This window comes from Drosophila tropicalis, unplaced genomic scaffold (assembly GCF_018151085.1).
Source record: "Drosophila tropicalis isolate 14030-0801.00 unplaced genomic scaffold, ASM1815108v1 contig_867, whole genome shotgun sequence".
Lineage (NCBI taxonomy): Eukaryota > Metazoa > Arthropoda > Insecta > Diptera > Drosophilidae > Drosophila > Drosophila tropicalis.
The window spans coordinates 2,843,351-2,861,559 of NW_027173362.1; the positions used below are offsets into that span (position 1 = coordinate 2,843,351).

The 18,209-nt window shown below is 39.5% G+C and overlaps 3 protein-coding genes across 10 annotated transcripts in view; 1 reads left to right on the forward strand and 2 right to left on the reverse strand.

The window, feature by feature from the left end:
* ATP8B (ATPase phospholipid transporting 8B) overlaps nt 1-3,405 on the reverse strand; it is a 31,484-nt gene extending 28,079 nt beyond the window's left edge. Inside the window, exon 1 of one of the 4 annotated variants that reach the window (XM_068298281.1) lies at nt 3,008-3,405. The gene's annotated coding sequence lies outside the window, so the exon portion shown is untranslated. The remainder of the gene's footprint in view (nt 1-3,007) is intronic. The other 3 variants (XM_068298282.1, XM_068298276.1, XM_068298280.1) reach the window with 3 other exon arrangements.
* A 1,981-nt stretch (nt 3,406-5,386) lies between these two features.
* Upf1 (Upf1 RNA helicase) lies at nt 5,387-10,995 on the forward strand. Its single transcript, XM_068298403.1, has 3 exons — nt 5,387-6,136; nt 6,198-9,581; nt 9,644-10,995. Exons 1-3 carry the CDS (start codon nt 5,957-5,959, stop codon nt 9,683-9,685), a joined length of 3,606 nt encoding a protein of 1,201 aa, XP_068154504.1. The 5' UTR covers nt 5,387-5,956; the 3' UTR covers nt 9,686-10,995.
* Nucleotides 10,996-11,244: 249 nt separating this feature from the next.
* Nucleotides 11,245-17,612, reverse strand: wisp (wispy). 5 transcript variants are annotated; one of them, XM_068298399.1, is made up of 8 exons: nt 17,233-17,611; nt 15,440-17,169; nt 13,611-15,037; nt 13,095-13,545; nt 12,778-13,015; nt 12,568-12,711; nt 12,186-12,495; nt 11,245-12,128 (listed from the first exon to the last, which is right to left on the reverse strand). In XM_068298399.1, the coding sequence occupies exons 2-8, from the start codon at nt 16,640-16,642 to the stop codon at nt 11,711-11,713; spliced, it is 4,191 nt and encodes a 1,396-aa protein (XP_068154500.1). In that variant the 5' UTR covers nt 16,643-17,169; nt 17,233-17,611; the 3' UTR covers nt 11,245-11,710. The 5 variants fall into 5 exon arrangements, with proteins under 5 accessions (XP_068154500.1, XP_068154502.1, XP_068154499.1 ...); XM_068298401.1 differs by having other exon boundaries at nt 12,568-13,015; nt 16,433-17,169; nt 17,233-17,612; XM_068298398.1 differs by having other exon boundaries at nt 12,568-13,015.
* Between the last annotated feature and the right edge of the window lie 597 nt (nt 17,613-18,209).

Sequence of the window (18,209 nt, forward strand, 5' to 3'; positions counted from 1 at the left end):
AAAAAGATTTGATTCTTACATTCTTTGAAATTAGTTAAGTCGTTGGTTTATGTTATAAACTAATAATAAATATTTCTAGTTTTTCTAACCGCAAACATCCTAAACGAATCCATAACCATATCAATCCAATTACAAAAAGATTGATAGAGGTCTAGAGTCTAGACTATAGCAAAGTATAAGTTTCATATGAAAATTTTGATTCGGCATAAGGAACATATTGTGATTTTAAAAACATTGTTTTTAGAAATCATTATTTAATGTACGACCTTTTGGACTCTGACCTTGTATATTCAGTAAAGTAATCAGTGGTAATTCTCAAAAGAGCCTTCTCGAAATTTGAATCCCTGCCAAGAAATTGCTTAAGATCAATATTGTTTTAATTGGTTCACGATGAGGACTAATACTTAACGGTCTGAAAAGATTTAAAGTACTTTTAAAGTACTACTTCAAAATAAATGAATTCCCACAAGGCTCTAGTATGTATTGGAGGATTGCAAACGAGTGATTCGGTTTTTGAAAGTTGCGACAATTCTGATATTCGAATAACTAATAGATTTCACTAAAATTAGTGGCAATTCCTTTGACAAAAATTCGATAGCCTTTTCGTTTCCTGTCAAATTACAAAAGAGATGTTGAATTACTCGGAACAAGAACTCATATTTCCGAATACGAGCTGAAATTCAATTCGAATTCGATTACGTATGAGTTGAACTCTATTCTATTCGTTTTCGTTTGACCAAGAAATACCAAAAACTTCGTTAAGTGTTCAAACGAATGCAACTTCAGAGCTCGTAGAGTTATTCGCTTTTTGAATATATTCAACGCAAATATATTTTTACTCGTGTGGCTCTCTGATTAATGTAGTTAATCGGTAAATGACATAATGAGAAAAGTGGATTAAAAAACGCTAATCAAAGGTTTTTCTGATGATTTGCCATATAGAACAGCAATGAATGAATAATTTACTTATGTAAACAATTGAATTGAATGTGATTCATTGCGAATCGATTGACTGACTGAAAAAAACTTAGATCAAACATTGTATTAAGGTAAGCAGATGATTCTAAGGCTGTTTTTTGGGTTGAACTTAACTTTTACCAACATATTACATTAAATTGTATTTAGTATGGGTAAATAACAATACATAAATACACACATATCTACTATATTCTAGCAATCTTTTCTATCTCCCTTTCTCTCTCTCTCTCTCTCTCACGCACAAACATTGTTGTTTTTTTTTTTTTTTTTGTAAGGTAATTTACCTGCAAAACACTTCTATTAAGATTTTAAAGTTGCGTTTTGTAATTTTTTTGTTTGCCATTGTGTGTAGTCTTATGTTGTGCCTGTGTGTGTGTGTATGCTTGTGCCACTTATCGTATCTGTATCTTATGTACTTTTATATATGTATGTACATCTCTCAATGCCTTATCTTTGTTTTAGATGTTGCTGCTGCTGCTGGTGGTGGCCCATGGTGAAATGTGAGTCACATAGCAATTGAATTCCAAAAAAGATTTCTTTCTAGTCGGCAAATTTTTCGCATCACCAGTATATTTGATATACTTCATGGACCCATTAATAAGACATTTAGATAAACTTAATAATAATACAATTTGTGTTTTCTTTTCAACTAACCTAAAGAGATATTTTAGGTTTTGCTTGTTTCTTTATCTCGTTTGGCTTTGGCAAATAAGATGCATATCTCTAAAATATTTCAAAAACTGCTGCTACATGCTATATAATTATTATTATTATTAAATAGGTTCAACTGTCAGAACTATTTGAAACCCTTTAGGAAATTGTAACTGTATCTAGATTTTAGAGTATGACAAATTCGGCCCAATATAATGTTAGACTAGCTGCTCTCTTTTGAAGATATCTTCTTACACTTTGATTCTGAGTATATCTATGTTTTTGTTAAAACGCTGAAGCGGCTTGGGCAGACGTATGACATCATTTTGAAATTGGCGTTTTTTTGTAGTCGTCGTTGACGTTTCCGTCATATTGGCAGAAAGCACAAAGATCACACACAACCAATGCCACAATGTTGCCGCCTCGACACACGTGTCTGATGACTATAAGACTGAAATCAAACTAGAATCAGCTTGATTTTTATGTGTTCGACAGTTGAAAGTTCAAATCCAACTTTAAGATTTATCAATAAACGTCGAAAGGAGAGCTATTAACTATTAACCAGGAATAATATTGCCTTAAAGGCCTCAAGGAAATTGGTGAAAATCAAAAATTTTGCAATGACAATCGGTGGAAACAACAGTTTTGGATACATTTTCTCTCCATTTAGGATCCTCTAATAGGAGTTATATTAACTTCAACTAAAATTGCTTACATGGCACATAATTGGTGTGAGGGGTTTTTTGTTTTTTAGTTGTCAATTCAAAACTATTTTTAACTTGACTGTGTGTGAAACGTCAACTTCAATTTAGTTTATCTTTTATGTGTTCTTTGTTGTCTTCTCTTTGAGTAAAGACAACCATGAAGTTGGCCATTAAATTATTCATCGAGCGAATGAACAGGTACAGTAATAACTCGGTAATGATAATTACAAGCTAACCAGAATCTTTTTCTAAGAGCAATCTGATTCAAAGTCTTTTAAGATTCATTTAAACAATTGTAAAGCCGCAAAAATTTGGTCAATTTCTTTATCGCAATATTCAAAATAATATTCAAACTAATTTTCTGTTTTATTATCACTAAATCCAGCGAAACACACACAAATTGCTTAATTGGCAGGGCATTCAATAAATGATAAAAAAAAATATATATACATATGTATGTATGTATGTATGTGGGTACAAATTTATGGTAAGTAGTGTTCTCTGTTCCATTATATATCTTGATACGTTTGTTTACCCACAGATTTGAGATTGCAACAGTTGGTTGTTGTTGTTGTTGTTGTTGTTGTTAGTTTTTTGTTGTTTTGCTAGCTATATGCAAATGTATTTCAAATTGTTGACTTAACTTTTGTTTAACTCTATTAACTAAAACTCACCAAAGCCAAAGCAAACCAAAAAAAAAACCCAAATGTTTAAGCTTTAACTAATGTGTTTTTTGTGATATTCTTCTTGTTGCCGCAGCTGTTGCATGTTGCATGTTGTTTTCTTGTTGTTGTTGATGCTGTTGCTGCTGCTGTTGCTTACGTTTTGCTATTGTTGCAGTTGATTAAGTTTAAATTTGGTTTTTGCATTATGCCTTTACACAGAGTAATTTCTTTTTATTTTTAAAAAAGAAACACATAAATCCATGCAACGTTAAAAAAAAAAAAAAACTAAAGCACTGACAATAGTTAAGTATATAATTGTTTTCTTTTAATAATAAATATTTTTAATATTTAAATTTCTTTTTGGCGCCGCGTAGAAAAATATTTTTAAAAATTTTTAATCTTTCAAACCAAAAACGAAAACGTTTGAAAGTCGACTTATAACGCGACTACACACCCGCTCACCATAAAAACAAAAACAACACTAACTGTTTTTTTACACTCTCAATGTAATACAAATCGCAAAAATTATTGCGCTCAGTCATGTTAACAAAAATGAAAATGTTATAGAATGTCCTCTCATCATGTTAACAGCAACTGTAACGTATTTTACTGCCCCACTTTGCCCCACTCTGTCCCACTTTGCCCCACTTGTTGTTACCGCTCAACAAACTTTTGTTTAACATTCGCAACTTCGAACCGTTCAGGCGAACATACGATTCCAACATCGAACCAATGAGTGTTTTCACTTACCGCGCATTCCATCTCCTGCTAAAATTCAAATTCTGTCTGTTTACTACACATGTTTAATATCTCAAAATCAGAACTTTATTTCCCAATACGCCGATTTAACAAACTAATTTTTAACAAATAAGCCAAAAAGCTTAAGTTTTATAAATTTAAATTAGAAAGAGATATGAAAAGGCGTAAAAGAAGTTTATTTCCTAACAATCTTCTCATTAAACTTAAAAGTTTACAAAATATGCATTTAAAACAAAAAAACAATAAAAAAGTTCTTTTTTTTAAATTCAAATATTATTAATCTTATTTTTAATAATTATTTTAAATAATACACTTTATACATTGTCCGATTGAATAAAATATACTTACAAAGTTCATTAAAAGTAGGTGATTGATATTGAAATCAAATACACAAATGTATGCAGTTTTTCGTTGCAGATTTTGATGTGCTAACATACATACAATGTACATTCTACATTGTATATAGTTAATGCCAAAATATTGACTTTTTCTAATAAGAAACCTGCATGGCTGCGATATATGTATGTATGTACGGACGTACATACGTACCTGTTGGTGTGTTTGTTTGGGAGGTGGGTAAGGTAGTGGGTGAACAAATCTGATTTTTATTACCTGACGTGTAGGTTGTCAAACGGAATTCGAAAAACTTTTTCTTTGGTCAAACGTGTCCTTGAGCTATGTGAATGCCATCAGGTGGTGATATTTGGGTATTCACTAAAACGAAATTATTTTGCAGTGAAGGCGACGCAACTCAATTTAGCTTAATTTAGCTTATGGGTTATGAAAAATGCATTTGAGATGTAACCTCTAGTTAAATCAGTAATGATCCCTTTCCGAATATTTCGTTCCGATATGTGAGCGTGCGCAGCTGTTATTTACAAATGGGTAATTCCTGCCCAATACCTGTCATTTTTACAACCTAAAGCCTTTATAATAGAATTGATTAATGCGTTGATTTGTAATTAAAACTGGGCCATTAACTATTAAGAATAAAATACATTTTAAGCGAAAAACGATACCAAAGTAAACTTTGAAAGTCCATTAAATATTATCTAATCATTGCCGCGACTAATTTGCCGTATAACGTATTAAAACAGCAAAGCCAAGCCCAGTAAATGAATTCATTGATAAAAATGGACAGGATTGTCCGTTAATTGGCTTGTTCAAGAGTGATGGGAGTCTATGAAAGGGAAAAGGACGTACCATATGACCTTTGTTTTTTTCGAATTTAACGGATATCAACAGTTTTGTATAGGTGGCAACGCTGAGCTCGTTGACATTGCATATGCTTACGTGTACAATTTAATAGACATTGAGATAATCAAATAAATATTGAATTTTCGCAATTGTTGTAAAGTGATTTTTAGCTGCTATCTTAAAACTACAAATATTGGAAAATATTGCAGAATATCGATTACATTCTCAGCGCTCTCGTTTATCGGCATCTAGTCAAAGATAATGTTGTCAAATTGAAAAATCGTAGTTATTAGTGCTGTTGTGCTACAAATGTATTTTTTTTTTTTTTTAATACATATTTATTTTCAATATTTATTTATTTCGTGACAAATTCAAGCGTTCGCTCCTCGTGTAGCAGGGTTATCGGTCAAGGTTGAGTTATCGATAACACAGAGTTGTTTTTATGCCAACTCGCATAAGCAGCAGGCTGGCTGCGTTCATCAGCCATAATTAACAAACACATTTCTTCAAAATAAACCAAATCCCAGCAAGCATAGAATTGTTGCTTAGGTTGATACACAGTTTTAGTTTATTTTCGTTACACTCCCCCTCAGTATCGGTTCGTCGTCCCTAAATACAAAAACACAACAAATTCCAACGGATGGTGCCCGGTGAACGGAGCCACAACCTGCTGAACGAATCGCGGAAAAATTATTTTGTAGCACAGAGAAAAAACTGCGTAGCACAGTCCATAAAGTTGGCTAGCACAGTTATTTATTTTGTACACAGATTAAAGAAAATTGCTTAGCATAGAAAAATTACCATTTCGTCGTAGCACATATTATTTAAATCAGGATCAAAACAGAGGCAACAAATCGCGGGAGCAAAACAATAACCAAAAACGTGGACTGCAAGCCTTAAGGTGACGGCACTCAGTCATAGCACTGAGCAACAAAATATACGTGGTGGATTAGTGTGGGGGACAGGAAGAAGCCGGAGCTGGAGCCAAATCCCAGTTGGAAGATGAGCGTGGACACGTATGCGCCTAGCTCGGCGCTGTCATTCCTGGACATGGATGAGAATGAGCTGCTGCGTGGTGCGGACACACAACCCACACAGTATGACTATCGTGATTTTACGATGCCCTCGTCAACCCAAGGTGACGATCAACAGCAAACGCAACCACAGCCAGTAGAGCGGCAGGTAAATATTTAGTACCCCCGTACAGATTGCTGACACTGACACCTTATTCATTCGTTTACAGATCCGTGGCCCTGTTGGCGGTTCACATCCTCGTTTGGCCAGCATTACCCAGGATTTGGCTGATCTGCAATTCGAGGAGGAAGATGACGAGGGGGGCAGTAGTTCGTATGTTAAGGAGTTACCAGCACATGCCTGCAAATACTGTGGCATCCACGATCCGGCCACAGTGGTGATGTGCAACAATTGCAAGAAATGGTTCTGTAATGGACGTGGCAGCACGTCTGGCTCCCATATTGTCAATCATCTGGTACGGGCCAAGCATCGAGAGGTCACTCTTCATGCCGATGGCCCCTTGGGCGAAACCATACTAGAGTGTTATTCGTGTGGTGTGCGGAATGTCTTTGTTTTGGGCTTCATACCGGCCAAAGCTGATTCAGTTGTCGTCCTTCTCTGCCGTCAGCCATGCGCAGCTCAAAATTCCCTCAAAGATATGAATTGGGATCAAGAGCAATGGAAGCCGTTGATAGCAGATCGCTGTTTTTTGCCATGGCTAGTCAAGCAGCCCAGCGAACAGGGTCAACTGAGGGCGCGCCAAATATCGGCTGCCCAGATCAATAAACTGGAAGAGCTGTGGAAAGAGAACATAGAGGCGACGTTTCAAGATTTGGAAAAGCCGGGCAATGATTGCGAACCGGCCCAGGTGTTGTTGCGCTATGAAGATGGTTACCAATATGAAAAGACCTTTGGGCCATTGGTTCGTCTAGAGGCGGACTATGACAAAAAGTTAAAGGAATCGGCCACCCAAGAGAATATCGAAGTCCGTTGGGATGTGGGTCTAAACAAGAAAACGATCGCCTACTTCACTCTGGCCAAAACAGATTCGGATATGAAGCTGATGCACGGAGATGAGTTGCGTCTGCGTTACGTGGGCGAATTGTATCACCCGTGGAGCGAGACTGGCCATGTGATAAAGGTGCCCGATAATTTTGGTGACGATGTGGGCCTAGAAATGAAGACCTCCTCAAATGCCCCCGTCAAATGCACCAGTCACTTTTCAGTGGATTTTATTTGGAAATGCACCTCGTTCGATCGCATGGCGCGTGCGCTGCATAACTTTGCCATGGACAGAAATTCCGTATCCAACTACATCTACTCTCGTCTTCTGGGACACGGACGCCCCGATGGCACCGACGAGGTACTTTTTCGTGGACCCCAGCCCAAGCTGTATTCAGCTCCGCATTTGCCCGAACTCAATCGAAGTCAAGTGTATGCCGTGAAGCATGCCCTCCAACGGCCATTAAGTCTTATCCAGGGTCCACCGGGCACTGGTAAGACGGTGACTTCGGCGACCATTGTCTATCAATTGGTTAAACAGCATGGCGGCACTGTTCTCGTGTGTGCCCCCAGTAACACGGCGGTCGATCAGCTAACGGAGAAGATTCATCGTACCAATCTGAAGGTGGTACGAGTGTGCGCCAAGAGCCGCGAGGCTATCGACTCACCTGTCAGTTTCCTGGCCCTGCACAATCAAATTAGCAACATCAAAGCGAACACGGAGCTGAAAAAGCTGCAACAGCTAAAAGACGAGACGGGCGAATTGAGTTCCGCCGATGAGAAACGCTACAGAAGCCTAAAGCGAAGCACTGAAAACCAGCTGCTCGAGGCGGCGGATGTTATTTGCTGCACATGCGTTGGTGCCGGCGATGGCCGTTTGTCCCGCATCAAATTCACATCGATCCTGATCGATGAATCCATGCAGTCTACGGAGCCGGAATGCATGGTGCCCGTTGTGCTGGGTGCCAAACAACTGATACTCGTCGGCGATCATTGTCAATTGGGTCCGGTGGTCATGTGTAAGAAGGCCGCTCGTGCTGGTCTTTCGCAGAGTCTCTTCGAGCGCCTGGTCGTCCTTGGCATACGGCCATTCCGCCTGGAGGTGCAATATCGCATGCACCCGGAGTTATCGCAATTTCCCTCCAATTTCTTCTACGAAGGATCACTGCAAAATGGCGTGTGTGCAGAGGATCGACGATTGAAGTTGGATTTCCCATGGCCGCAGCCAGAGAGACCAATGTTCTTCCTGGTGACACAGGGTCAGGAGGAGATAGCCGGATCGGGCACATCCTTCCTCAATCGAACCGAGGCGGCCAATGTGGAGAAGATCACAACTCGTTTCCTGAAGGCGGGAGTGAAGCCCGAACAGATTGGCATTATAACACCTTACGAAGGTCAAAGGGCCTATCTGGTGCAGTATATGCAGTATCAGGGTAGCCTCCATTCGCGGCTCTATCAGGAGATCGAAATCGCCAGTGTTGATGCCTTCCAGGGTCGGGAAAAGGACATCATCATTATGTCGTGCGTGCGATCAAATGAACGCCAAGGCATCGGTTTCCTTAACGATCCGCGACGTCTTAATGTGGCCCTTACCCGTGCCAAATATGGCATAATTATTGTGGGCAATCCGAAAGTGTTGGCCAAGCAGCAATTGTGGAATCATTTACTTAATTTCTACAAAGATCGCAAAGTCCTGGTCGAAGGCTCGCTCAACAATCTAAAAGAGTCGATGATTCATTTCCAAAAACCGAAGAAACTGGTGAATAATCTAAATATGGGTGCACATTTCATGTCCACCATGATGGCTGATGCCAAGGAAGTTATGGTACCCGGCTCCGTTTATGAACGAACCAGCAATTTCAACCGACAGATGATTCCATCTCATCAGCAACAGCTTCCACAACAACAGCAGCATCATCAAAATGGAGGGGGTCCCTTCCAGGCGCAATCCGGCATAGGTGGCGGCAGCGGCGGTTATAATTTACCCAACTCCAATGGGGCAAATGCCCTAATGAATAACTATCAGGCGTCGTCCAATAACAACTATGCCGCAGGAGCACCCGGTCAATCGAATGCTGGCACTTGGTTGCATCACGACTCAATTGGTTATATTTCCAATGAGCATAGTGCTGCCACTCTTGGCAACATGCCTGTTCCGGTTGGCATGTTTATGAACATGAGCAATTTGCCGCCGAGGTTCTACAATCAGCATCAGCAGGCCATAATGGCAGCCAAGCAGAATCGAGCCCTCCAACAGCAACAGCAGCAGATTAATTATGCCGCAACAAGCGTTGGCGGCACCAGCGGAGGAAATGTATCCGCAACTGTGGGAAGCGGAATAACTGCTGCAATTGGTGGCCACAAAACGACCAAGGGACAGAAGCAAGGCAAATCCCGTACCCCAGCAGCAGCCGGAGCGGCAAATGCGGCGGCGACAACGACGACCACCAATATGACTTCACCGTTTAGTCAACAGCCAATGGCTGCCATGTCGTTGCAGATGACTCAGCCAGGTGGGTTTGCTTTGTCTCAGCAACCCGAATTGTCGCAGGACTTTGGACAAATATCCCAAATGGATGGTTTGCTCTCCCAGGATGTGTCCTTCAATGTGGTAAGTAAAGTCAAGTGAGATATGGTGCAGTTCCTACTAACCTCTGCCTCTGTCCCGCTTAGCCTGGCGAACGAAGTCTGAATCAATTCTCACAACCTTATTGAGAAGCTGGAGGTGCATGCGCACAAATTGCCACAAATCAACTTTTACAAACACAACAAACAACATGAACGAGTGAAAAAAGGAGCAAGTTAAACAAAAAAAAACAACAAATGGGAGAAGCAAATGGGAGAAATGAATCAAACTACCAAGTCCAACTTTGAAGTCATCAAAACATGAGAGCATGAGCAGAAAAACAAATCGATAAGGAGCAGCAGGCAATGCGACAGCGTCAGCAACAGCAGCAGAGCAGAGCGTAAACGGTAACGGTGACAGAAACGGAAAAAAGAAGCAAGAACATTTAGGAGCAGCAGAAGACAGGAGCATGGCGTGGACGAGACGGCGATACACAGCACAGCGGAACGAAGGAAATCAGTGTGTGAGCATCAGTAGCAGAGAGAAGAAGACAGACAGGGAAAATGTACGTGTGTGTGTGTGTTTGTGTGTGTGCGAACTAGAGAGAACCTCAATTGATGGATTGTGTGGCGACGTTTCTAAAACGCGCCCAAAGCATATGACCACCATCAAATCACCGACTTGCACCACCAACACCACCAGCAAAATGCGCTCTCCATATACATAAAAATATATATAGCGCTGTCGCTGGAGGAGAAGGAGGAGGAGCAGAATAAGGAAGATGCTGTGTGCAAGGACAACAGCTAACAACTGGTTCCAACCTCTCCATTAACCCAGGTCAAAGCGGCGAGGCGCGGCAATTGATATGAGGAAAAAAAAACAACAAAAAAATACCTTAATTTTCTTTTTGAGAAACTCCCAAACCCCACCACCAACACCACCACTACCACCACCACAATCCTCCAACCTCCATGACACGAATTTAGCAGCTCCCATTCTACCCAATCCCCACCATCACCCTCCAAATTCCCACTTAATCCGTCATCTTCAACTCTTGTTCCACCAATGAAATAACTGTTGTATACAAATTTTAATTTTTTTTTTTTTGTTCTACTTTGGAAATCATTTTGGGAATTTCAATTTAAATTTCTGTATACTCACTCTCCCCCGATCACACAAAAATTCTGAAAAAATTTTTAAACTGATTGGAAATTCATTTTAAAATCGCGGAACCGAATATCGATACAATAATTGGAAAATATGTTAAATTAAAGAAAAAAAAAACTGTATGCGTGCAAAAAAAAAGGTTGGAAAGTCGCGCGCCATTTAAAATGTGAAAATTAAATGAATGAGGAATATTTGAGAAAACTAAAAACAGAGCACGCTCAAGTTTATTTTCTATGGCAAAGCGTAGTAGCGATATAAACGATATATAAAATATATATATTTAGCTACATGATTGTGATTGTTAACTTTTTCTTTATAGCCATCATCCCCTTTCCCCAAAAAACTAGACTTTTTTCCTTTAAACTTTGAATCATTTCCTCTGAATTCCACCCCGATCCCCGCCCGGCTACCCAACCCGTATTGGAATAGTTATTAATAAACAAAAGTAGAGACGTATTTTGCAAATCAAAATTAACAATTTCTTTTTCCAATTGCGCAATAGATGTGAAAAAAAAAAAAATAGAAAAGAAAAATCTACATATTTTAGTTACGGATTCCATTTCGGTTTTAATTGTACAGAGTTAAATGTTCTTTATACATGCCAGAGGAGCGATATACCAATCCCGGATGTTTACAAATATAAAAAGAAAAAAAAAATAAACTTTGGACGTGTTTTAAATATATATTGGAACAAATTTTCGAAATTGGTGCAATGCCAAAAAGTAGAAATTGCATCTGCTAATTGGAATTGATTTTACAAAAAAAAATATATATATATTTATACAATTTGACTAATAAGACGAAAGGAGAAGCATCTGGTCTTAAAGCTTCTTAATAAATACATATATATTTTCTTTTGAGTTGGTTGTTGCGGGCCTCCAATCCAAATCTATAAAATAATTGAGTTATATCTTGTAATCTTTGGCCGAACTCTTTAGAAGAGCTTTGTATAAGATTACAACTATATAGAGCTGCCCGATCAATGGGTTGCCATAGAAAGATTTGGATTAGGCCGCTAAATTAGGAACAGCTGCGGTGACTCCCGCTGTGGTTGCACCACCCATTCCTCCTGTCGTTGTACCCGTTCCAGAGCCAACATTCCGTATTCCATGATTTGTTGGCATTTGATGCTGATGTTGGTGATACTGTTGTTGTTGTTGCTGCTGCTGGTAATGTATCGGCATGAATATGGAGCTCAAGTCCAAGGTATGCTCTAGCCGATGTGCAGAAGCCACAAAGATGGCCTTGACCCTCTCAAAGGTGGCATAATCATAGACAGAGCGAGCCGTATTGGATAGATCAAAGGGCTCCTCAATATTAAGTTCCTTCCATTGATGGATATCATTTTTATGAGCTTTGGCCAGACGACAAGCATTGACTGGCAGAACGCCGCCCGTTCGGATGGAGATGGCAAGGTTGCGAAAACTGCATTTCAACGAGATTTCATGAAGTTTCAAAATTAAATTGCATATAAAGACTTACTCAAATTGGCTAAAATATTGAAAAAATCCCAGCAAGTGTTCGCCGAGTGTCTGCTTATTGAGCGTCTGATATGGTTCGATCGGTTCAATCAAATCCAAATCTAAACAATCCTGTTGTGACAGTTGAAACTTATCCGGATAGAGAGTGTGCAGGCAGGGCAGAACATGTGGAATGCATCCATGCTGAAGATAATGAATGACCATCAACACTAGCGAATAACTTGAAATGGTCATTCGTTTGGCATCGTTAATATCATGATATTGGGCCCAGAGTTTCACAATGACGACCAGCGGGCGAGTGCGCCAATCCACTGGTACCCCGACACAAATGCAGAGAATGTATAAGATTACAAAATATAATGAAATGGATTAGGATAACTTACATTGGGCATAGAGCTGAAGAAGATATGTATTCTTAATGCCCACACAATTGTTATAATTCAGATCCACTTCGATATCGTTGAGGGCATCACGGAAACGTAGTATCGGCACCCTTGCCTCGATTAGGTTAAAATCTTGAAACACCTCTGTCGGGTGCATGGAAGGAGCGGCATAAGCAGCAGTTAGAGCCCAGGTGTTCTGATAGAACTCACCCGCATTTTTGAGTACCGAATGAAATAGATTCAATATGATCAAAGCCTCCGCTCTTTGCTCATGGTGCGGTTGACACTGTGAATTCGGATGTGAATGCGAATGATGGCCATGTTGGGAGTAAATGGGCGTTGGATGCGGATGTTCGGGTAGCAAACACATATCAATATCGGACGAATCGGTACCAAAGCCGGTTATTGTCGATCCCACCAGGCAAATTCGATACCGGGCGAACATGGGCTAATTGCAAAGAGAGCAAAAAAAAAATTAACGAATACATTTGGAATTCTGCTTTCCCTGGTTGGTATTGTAGACTCACATGAATCCAAAGAAACAGATGTCGCCATAGCCGCATCTTGAGCTTAAACTTTTTGTGCGTTTGTTGAGCATTACAGAATCTCTGCCAGATATCCGATGAAAGATTATCATACTTGCAATGACACATCAATTGCTCTGGCTCCGTTACCAGTTCCATATTACGAGCGTGCGTTAGATAACGATCTGGTGGCAAAATAAGTTCATACCAAGCTGTAGGTGAGGCGCCCAATGCCGCAGCAGCGGCGGCGGCGGCAGCAGCTGTAACGGGGGAATGTGGCGAACAGTAGTGAGGATGATGGGGCAATTGTGGAGGCGGATGTGGTGGAGCCAACGTTTGCGAATAGGCAACTGACAGCTGACGAGGTGCCTGCACCCCAAACGGATGCTGCACTCCAGCAGTATTCATTTCGGCCAAATGTGGCGATAACTGAGCAGGAGAGAGCGGCGGTAATCTGCAAGGAAGAGCAAGAAAAGATATAAATACAGGTAAAAGTGGCAGTCAATTTTTAATTCCTACCGATTCCTACTATGCTGGTCCAATGAGCAGGTGGATGAAGCTGGGGAAACTGAACGCAATCCTGTGCCATAACAAGGTGAAGTCGATGGCAAGGGCAAGGCGGGCTGTAACGGCGGAAGTGATGCTGGAGTTGTCGTTTCGGCATATCCGAAAAAGACTTGCGCCTGCTGCTGATGGTGGTGATGATTATTGGAGGTGATTAGATGTGGAAGTGGTGGCGGTGGTTGTTGTAAATAATTCGGTACATTTGCCGTAGGTTTCTCCCCCGACTGACTGTGACTTGCTGCTGCTGCTGTTGTAATGGCCTCGTCCAATTGGGCACAGCTTATCATGTTGCTTGGAGTCAGTGTCACAGTGGCAGCCGGTGGAGATGAGATTGATATAGGCGAGTGTAGCATCATTGTCAGCTGCAGAGCTGTTGGACGTTGCGGCTGCTGCTGCTGTGGTGGCGGTGGAGGCACAAACATATTTGGTGGCACCTGCGGTGCTGCTGGTGGTGGCGTAGTTGCTGTTGTTACGCTAATCGTCGGCTTCACTAGCAATAAAGACGGTTTGCTTGTTGTTGGCGTGCTAACGCCACTTACTCCACTTACTCCTATTCCTCCCGAATTGGAGCCTGTGGCCGTGCCATCTACATTAACATAGGTGAGGTTATAGAAATGCTGATGCTCTGAGCTGGGCGAGGTTCGTGGGAGCCCGGTCGTGCCAGATCCACCTCTTCCGCCATTTAACCCTCCATCAATCATGGAAGGATGATAGTGATGGGAATAATATGTATTTTTATTGCTGCCACCATTTTGCACACGACGATGCAATGCATTCAAATTGTTGCTAGGCAGGATTTCGATAGACTGTTGCTGACCCACGGTACCATCTTCAACTGCACCTCCATTGGATGCTGCATAATGGGGCTTCTTGTTAGTAATGGCATTCGTTTGCCCATTGTTTGTGCCATTATGTTTACGCCGAAAATGGGAATTACCTAAATGATGTTGCTGCTGTTGTTGGTGGTGTTGCTGGCCATGCTGTTGCTGGTGTACATGCTGTTGCTGATACTGTTGATAGGCAAAGTGAGTTGGACGATAACGCTGATTTTGCTGTTGTTGAGGATGCTGCTGCTGCTGGTGTTGATAACCTGGCCCTAAATGCTGCTGCCGTGTATAGTTGTTTTGGCCATTTGTACTGCCATTACCATTGCTATGTCCATGGCTGTCAGGAAGCAATTCTTTTTGTAGAAATGATGCTATGGTCAATTGCTTTGGCTGTGGATAGTAGTAGGGATAGCAATGTTGTTGCTGCTGATAGTTATTACTATTATTTCTTCTGTGTTCATAACCCATTGTTGACTGTTGCTGTTGTTGTTCCTGCGCTGCCGCTGCTGCTGCTGCTACCTCCTTTTGATTGGCTAAGGCTGCCTCCAATTGTTGCTGCAATTCGAAAATATACAGATTATTGTATAGAAATAAAAGTGTGTGAAAAACCAAATTATTACACTGCGTGAAAAATATCCAAAAAGTATCATGTCTTTTAGGTAAACTATATAGTAAAACCATGAAAAACTTTAAGCAAGAAGCACTATTTTACAATGAATGGATAGAACAAATTGGGCCAAATGGCCGGTTCTACTTGTATTGTTGCAAACTGAAAATTTACAATGTATGTATGTATGTATGTGTGTCTATTTCTACTGTTTGGCTTGGAATGCCCTAAAATATGTTCTGCCGTCTTTCATAGTTTTTCCAAAGCCTACCCAGACAAAATTTTGGTCACACAGTGTTTTTTTTTTTTTTTTGGTGTTTTAACTTAATGTCAATGTCAGTGTGATTTACTTCCTTTTGCTGATTCGTCGGCTGCTGTGGATAATTGGTTTTCCAGAAGCTAAGTGGCTGCTGTCTAGCTGTTTGTGGCTGCTGCTTGCCACCATTTTGCGGTTTTTCAGTGTTGGAGGATCCAACTGCTGGCGATGGTGTGTTTGCTTTAGAATTATTTGGTATTCCTGGAGCTTTGTCTGTTGACTTTATTATTGTTGTTGTTGTTGGTGGTGGTGGTGGTGCTTCTGCTGCTGCTGTCGCTGGTGGCGGTGGCGCTTGCGCAGTTGTGGCACCTGTTGCAATTGTTGCTGATGTTGATGTTGGTGTTGGTGTTGGGTTCGAGGATTCAGAACAACTGCGATGATAAGAGGATGATGTCGACTCTGTTGATGAGGAAAGTGAATTCCGTTTCTTGTTGTTGTTGTTGTTGTGAAGCCATTTACCGGCTTTGTTGGGCATTTTGTTAGCCGTATTGCTGTTGCTATTGTTGTTGTTGTTACTGTTATTATTATTAATATTATTATTGTTATTGTTATTATTATCGGAAATCTGCTTGCAATCTGTCAATTGACGATGTACAACATTTTGATTTTTCATTTGCAGATTATTATTATTTAGCTGATATTGCTGATAATATGGCGGTGATTGTTGTTGATGCTGCATATTGTTACTGCTGTTGTTGTTATTGTTACTGCTGCTGCCATTATTATTATTGTTGTTGTTGTTGTTGTTATGGCTATAGTATTTCTTCCTTGCCAATGTGTTGTTAGTGGTGCTGCCATTGTTGTTGCTATTATTATTATGATTGTTGTTGCTACTACTGCTGTTATTGTTATTATTGTTGCTAGAGTAATGCATTTGTTGCTGTTGTTGTTGCTGCTGCTGCTGCTGCTGTGAACGCATATTCTTATTTTCCGCAGTGTTGCCATTACCGTTATTATGATATTTGGTCACTTGACGCAATAAATTTGCTGTCTTATTGTTATTATATTTATTAAATTTAACAGTCACCTGATTCGTTTTAGATGCGGGCGATGATCCATTTGAATAACGTTGACGGAACTCTCTCTGTTGTTGTTGTTGCTGTTGGTGCTGCTGCTGCTGCTGTTGTTGTTGTGGTAATGTTGCTGAGGTGGCTGTTATCGCGCCGGCATCAACGGCAGCAACATTTGTGGCAAATATCTTCATATCGCTGCTGCTAGCTACTTGGCTGGCAAACATAGCCCAATTATTTTCAATACTTAGTAATATAATTTCTGTGTGTTAACTAAATGCTAAAATAAGATTTTTAAAATTTTTTCGAATTTTTTTTTATTTTTTTGTTTGTTTTTTTTTTGTTTTTGTTTTGATTGGTTTTTTTGTTTAATAAATAATATTAATTTTTAAATGCTTTTTGTGCTTTTTTAAAGATTTTTTTGTTCTTTTTTTGTTTTTTCTTTCGCGGTTTCTTTTTTGATTTTTTCTTAGGGCCTTTGACTATGTTGCGGGCCACCAGTGTTAAAAGTACCGTTGATTTAAATTAATCTATGTTTTCAACTTCAAAATGTTCACACACATACACAAATGTTTGATTTCCCCTTCGTTCGATTCTTCGTATTCGTATTTTTGTTCGTTTCGTTTCGTGTGAAAGAGCCGTTACATTTATACAAAGCAAAGCCAAGCCAAGAATATGCAACGCAAAGCGGATAAGCAAGTATAGAGGAAGATTAAAAAAAGAATAGAGCAGAGGTGAAGGAAAGTGATGTATGCTGCAAAAAATTAAAAAGAAATAATAGCAACAAATTAAAAATATTCGTAAATTATGGACTTACCAAATCTCTCAAAACATGATACACATGATTTGTAAAGTATTTTCTTTCGCTCTCTCTGTCTCTATGTACATACATACATATGTACATATATGTTATATAATATAACGGTGCTAAATTTTGTCAAGCGTCTGGCACCCGGCTCCGTTTAGAATTTTTTTATTTATGTTTTTTTTTTTATTGTAACACAATTCCAAAACACACAATTTGACTCTCTATGTATATAGTGTATATATAAATGAATATATGAAATTTTAGCTTGAGCCACAAATTAAACTAAATAAACTTCAAAAAAAACATTCATCATATAATAAATTATTATCCTTCAAAAATTGTGTAGCTAAACTAAAAACTAAAAAAAAAAAAACAACTAACTTCACACTGGTGCGTTTGGGAAGCAGAGAGCAACTGGTGCTTACGTTGGGAGATCACAAACCTGCGAAATTCGGCGGCACTTTTCGATAGTTATCCTCTTTTTTCTTTGTCTTCCCCTTTCGTCCCTTCTTGGCCAATCACTGTCATTTTTCGATTTAATTTAACCCTTGGAAGTGACTGGAAATAAAACAATACATTTCGGCGGGATTTTCAATGATTTTATTTTGTTTTTGATTAGGTCTAATGATTAACATTTAATGTTAGAAATTTGGTTAATAAAACGTAATACAATTTTTGACTTCATTTTTAATTTTTTTTATTATTAAATAAAACTTTGTATTGATTTTTCATTTGCAGATTATTATTATTTAGCTGATATTGCTGATAAAATGGCGGTGATTATTGCTGTTGTTGCGTTAAAATGTTGTACATACATATGTATGTATATACATATGTACATACAAACGTACATAGTCAAAGTGCGAGTCTTATGGTCTTTATATACTTATTTATGTATTTACATATGTATGTATGTAGATACATACATATACATATACAGGTGTATGTATGTATGTATACACATTGGAAAAGAGAAAAATGTATAC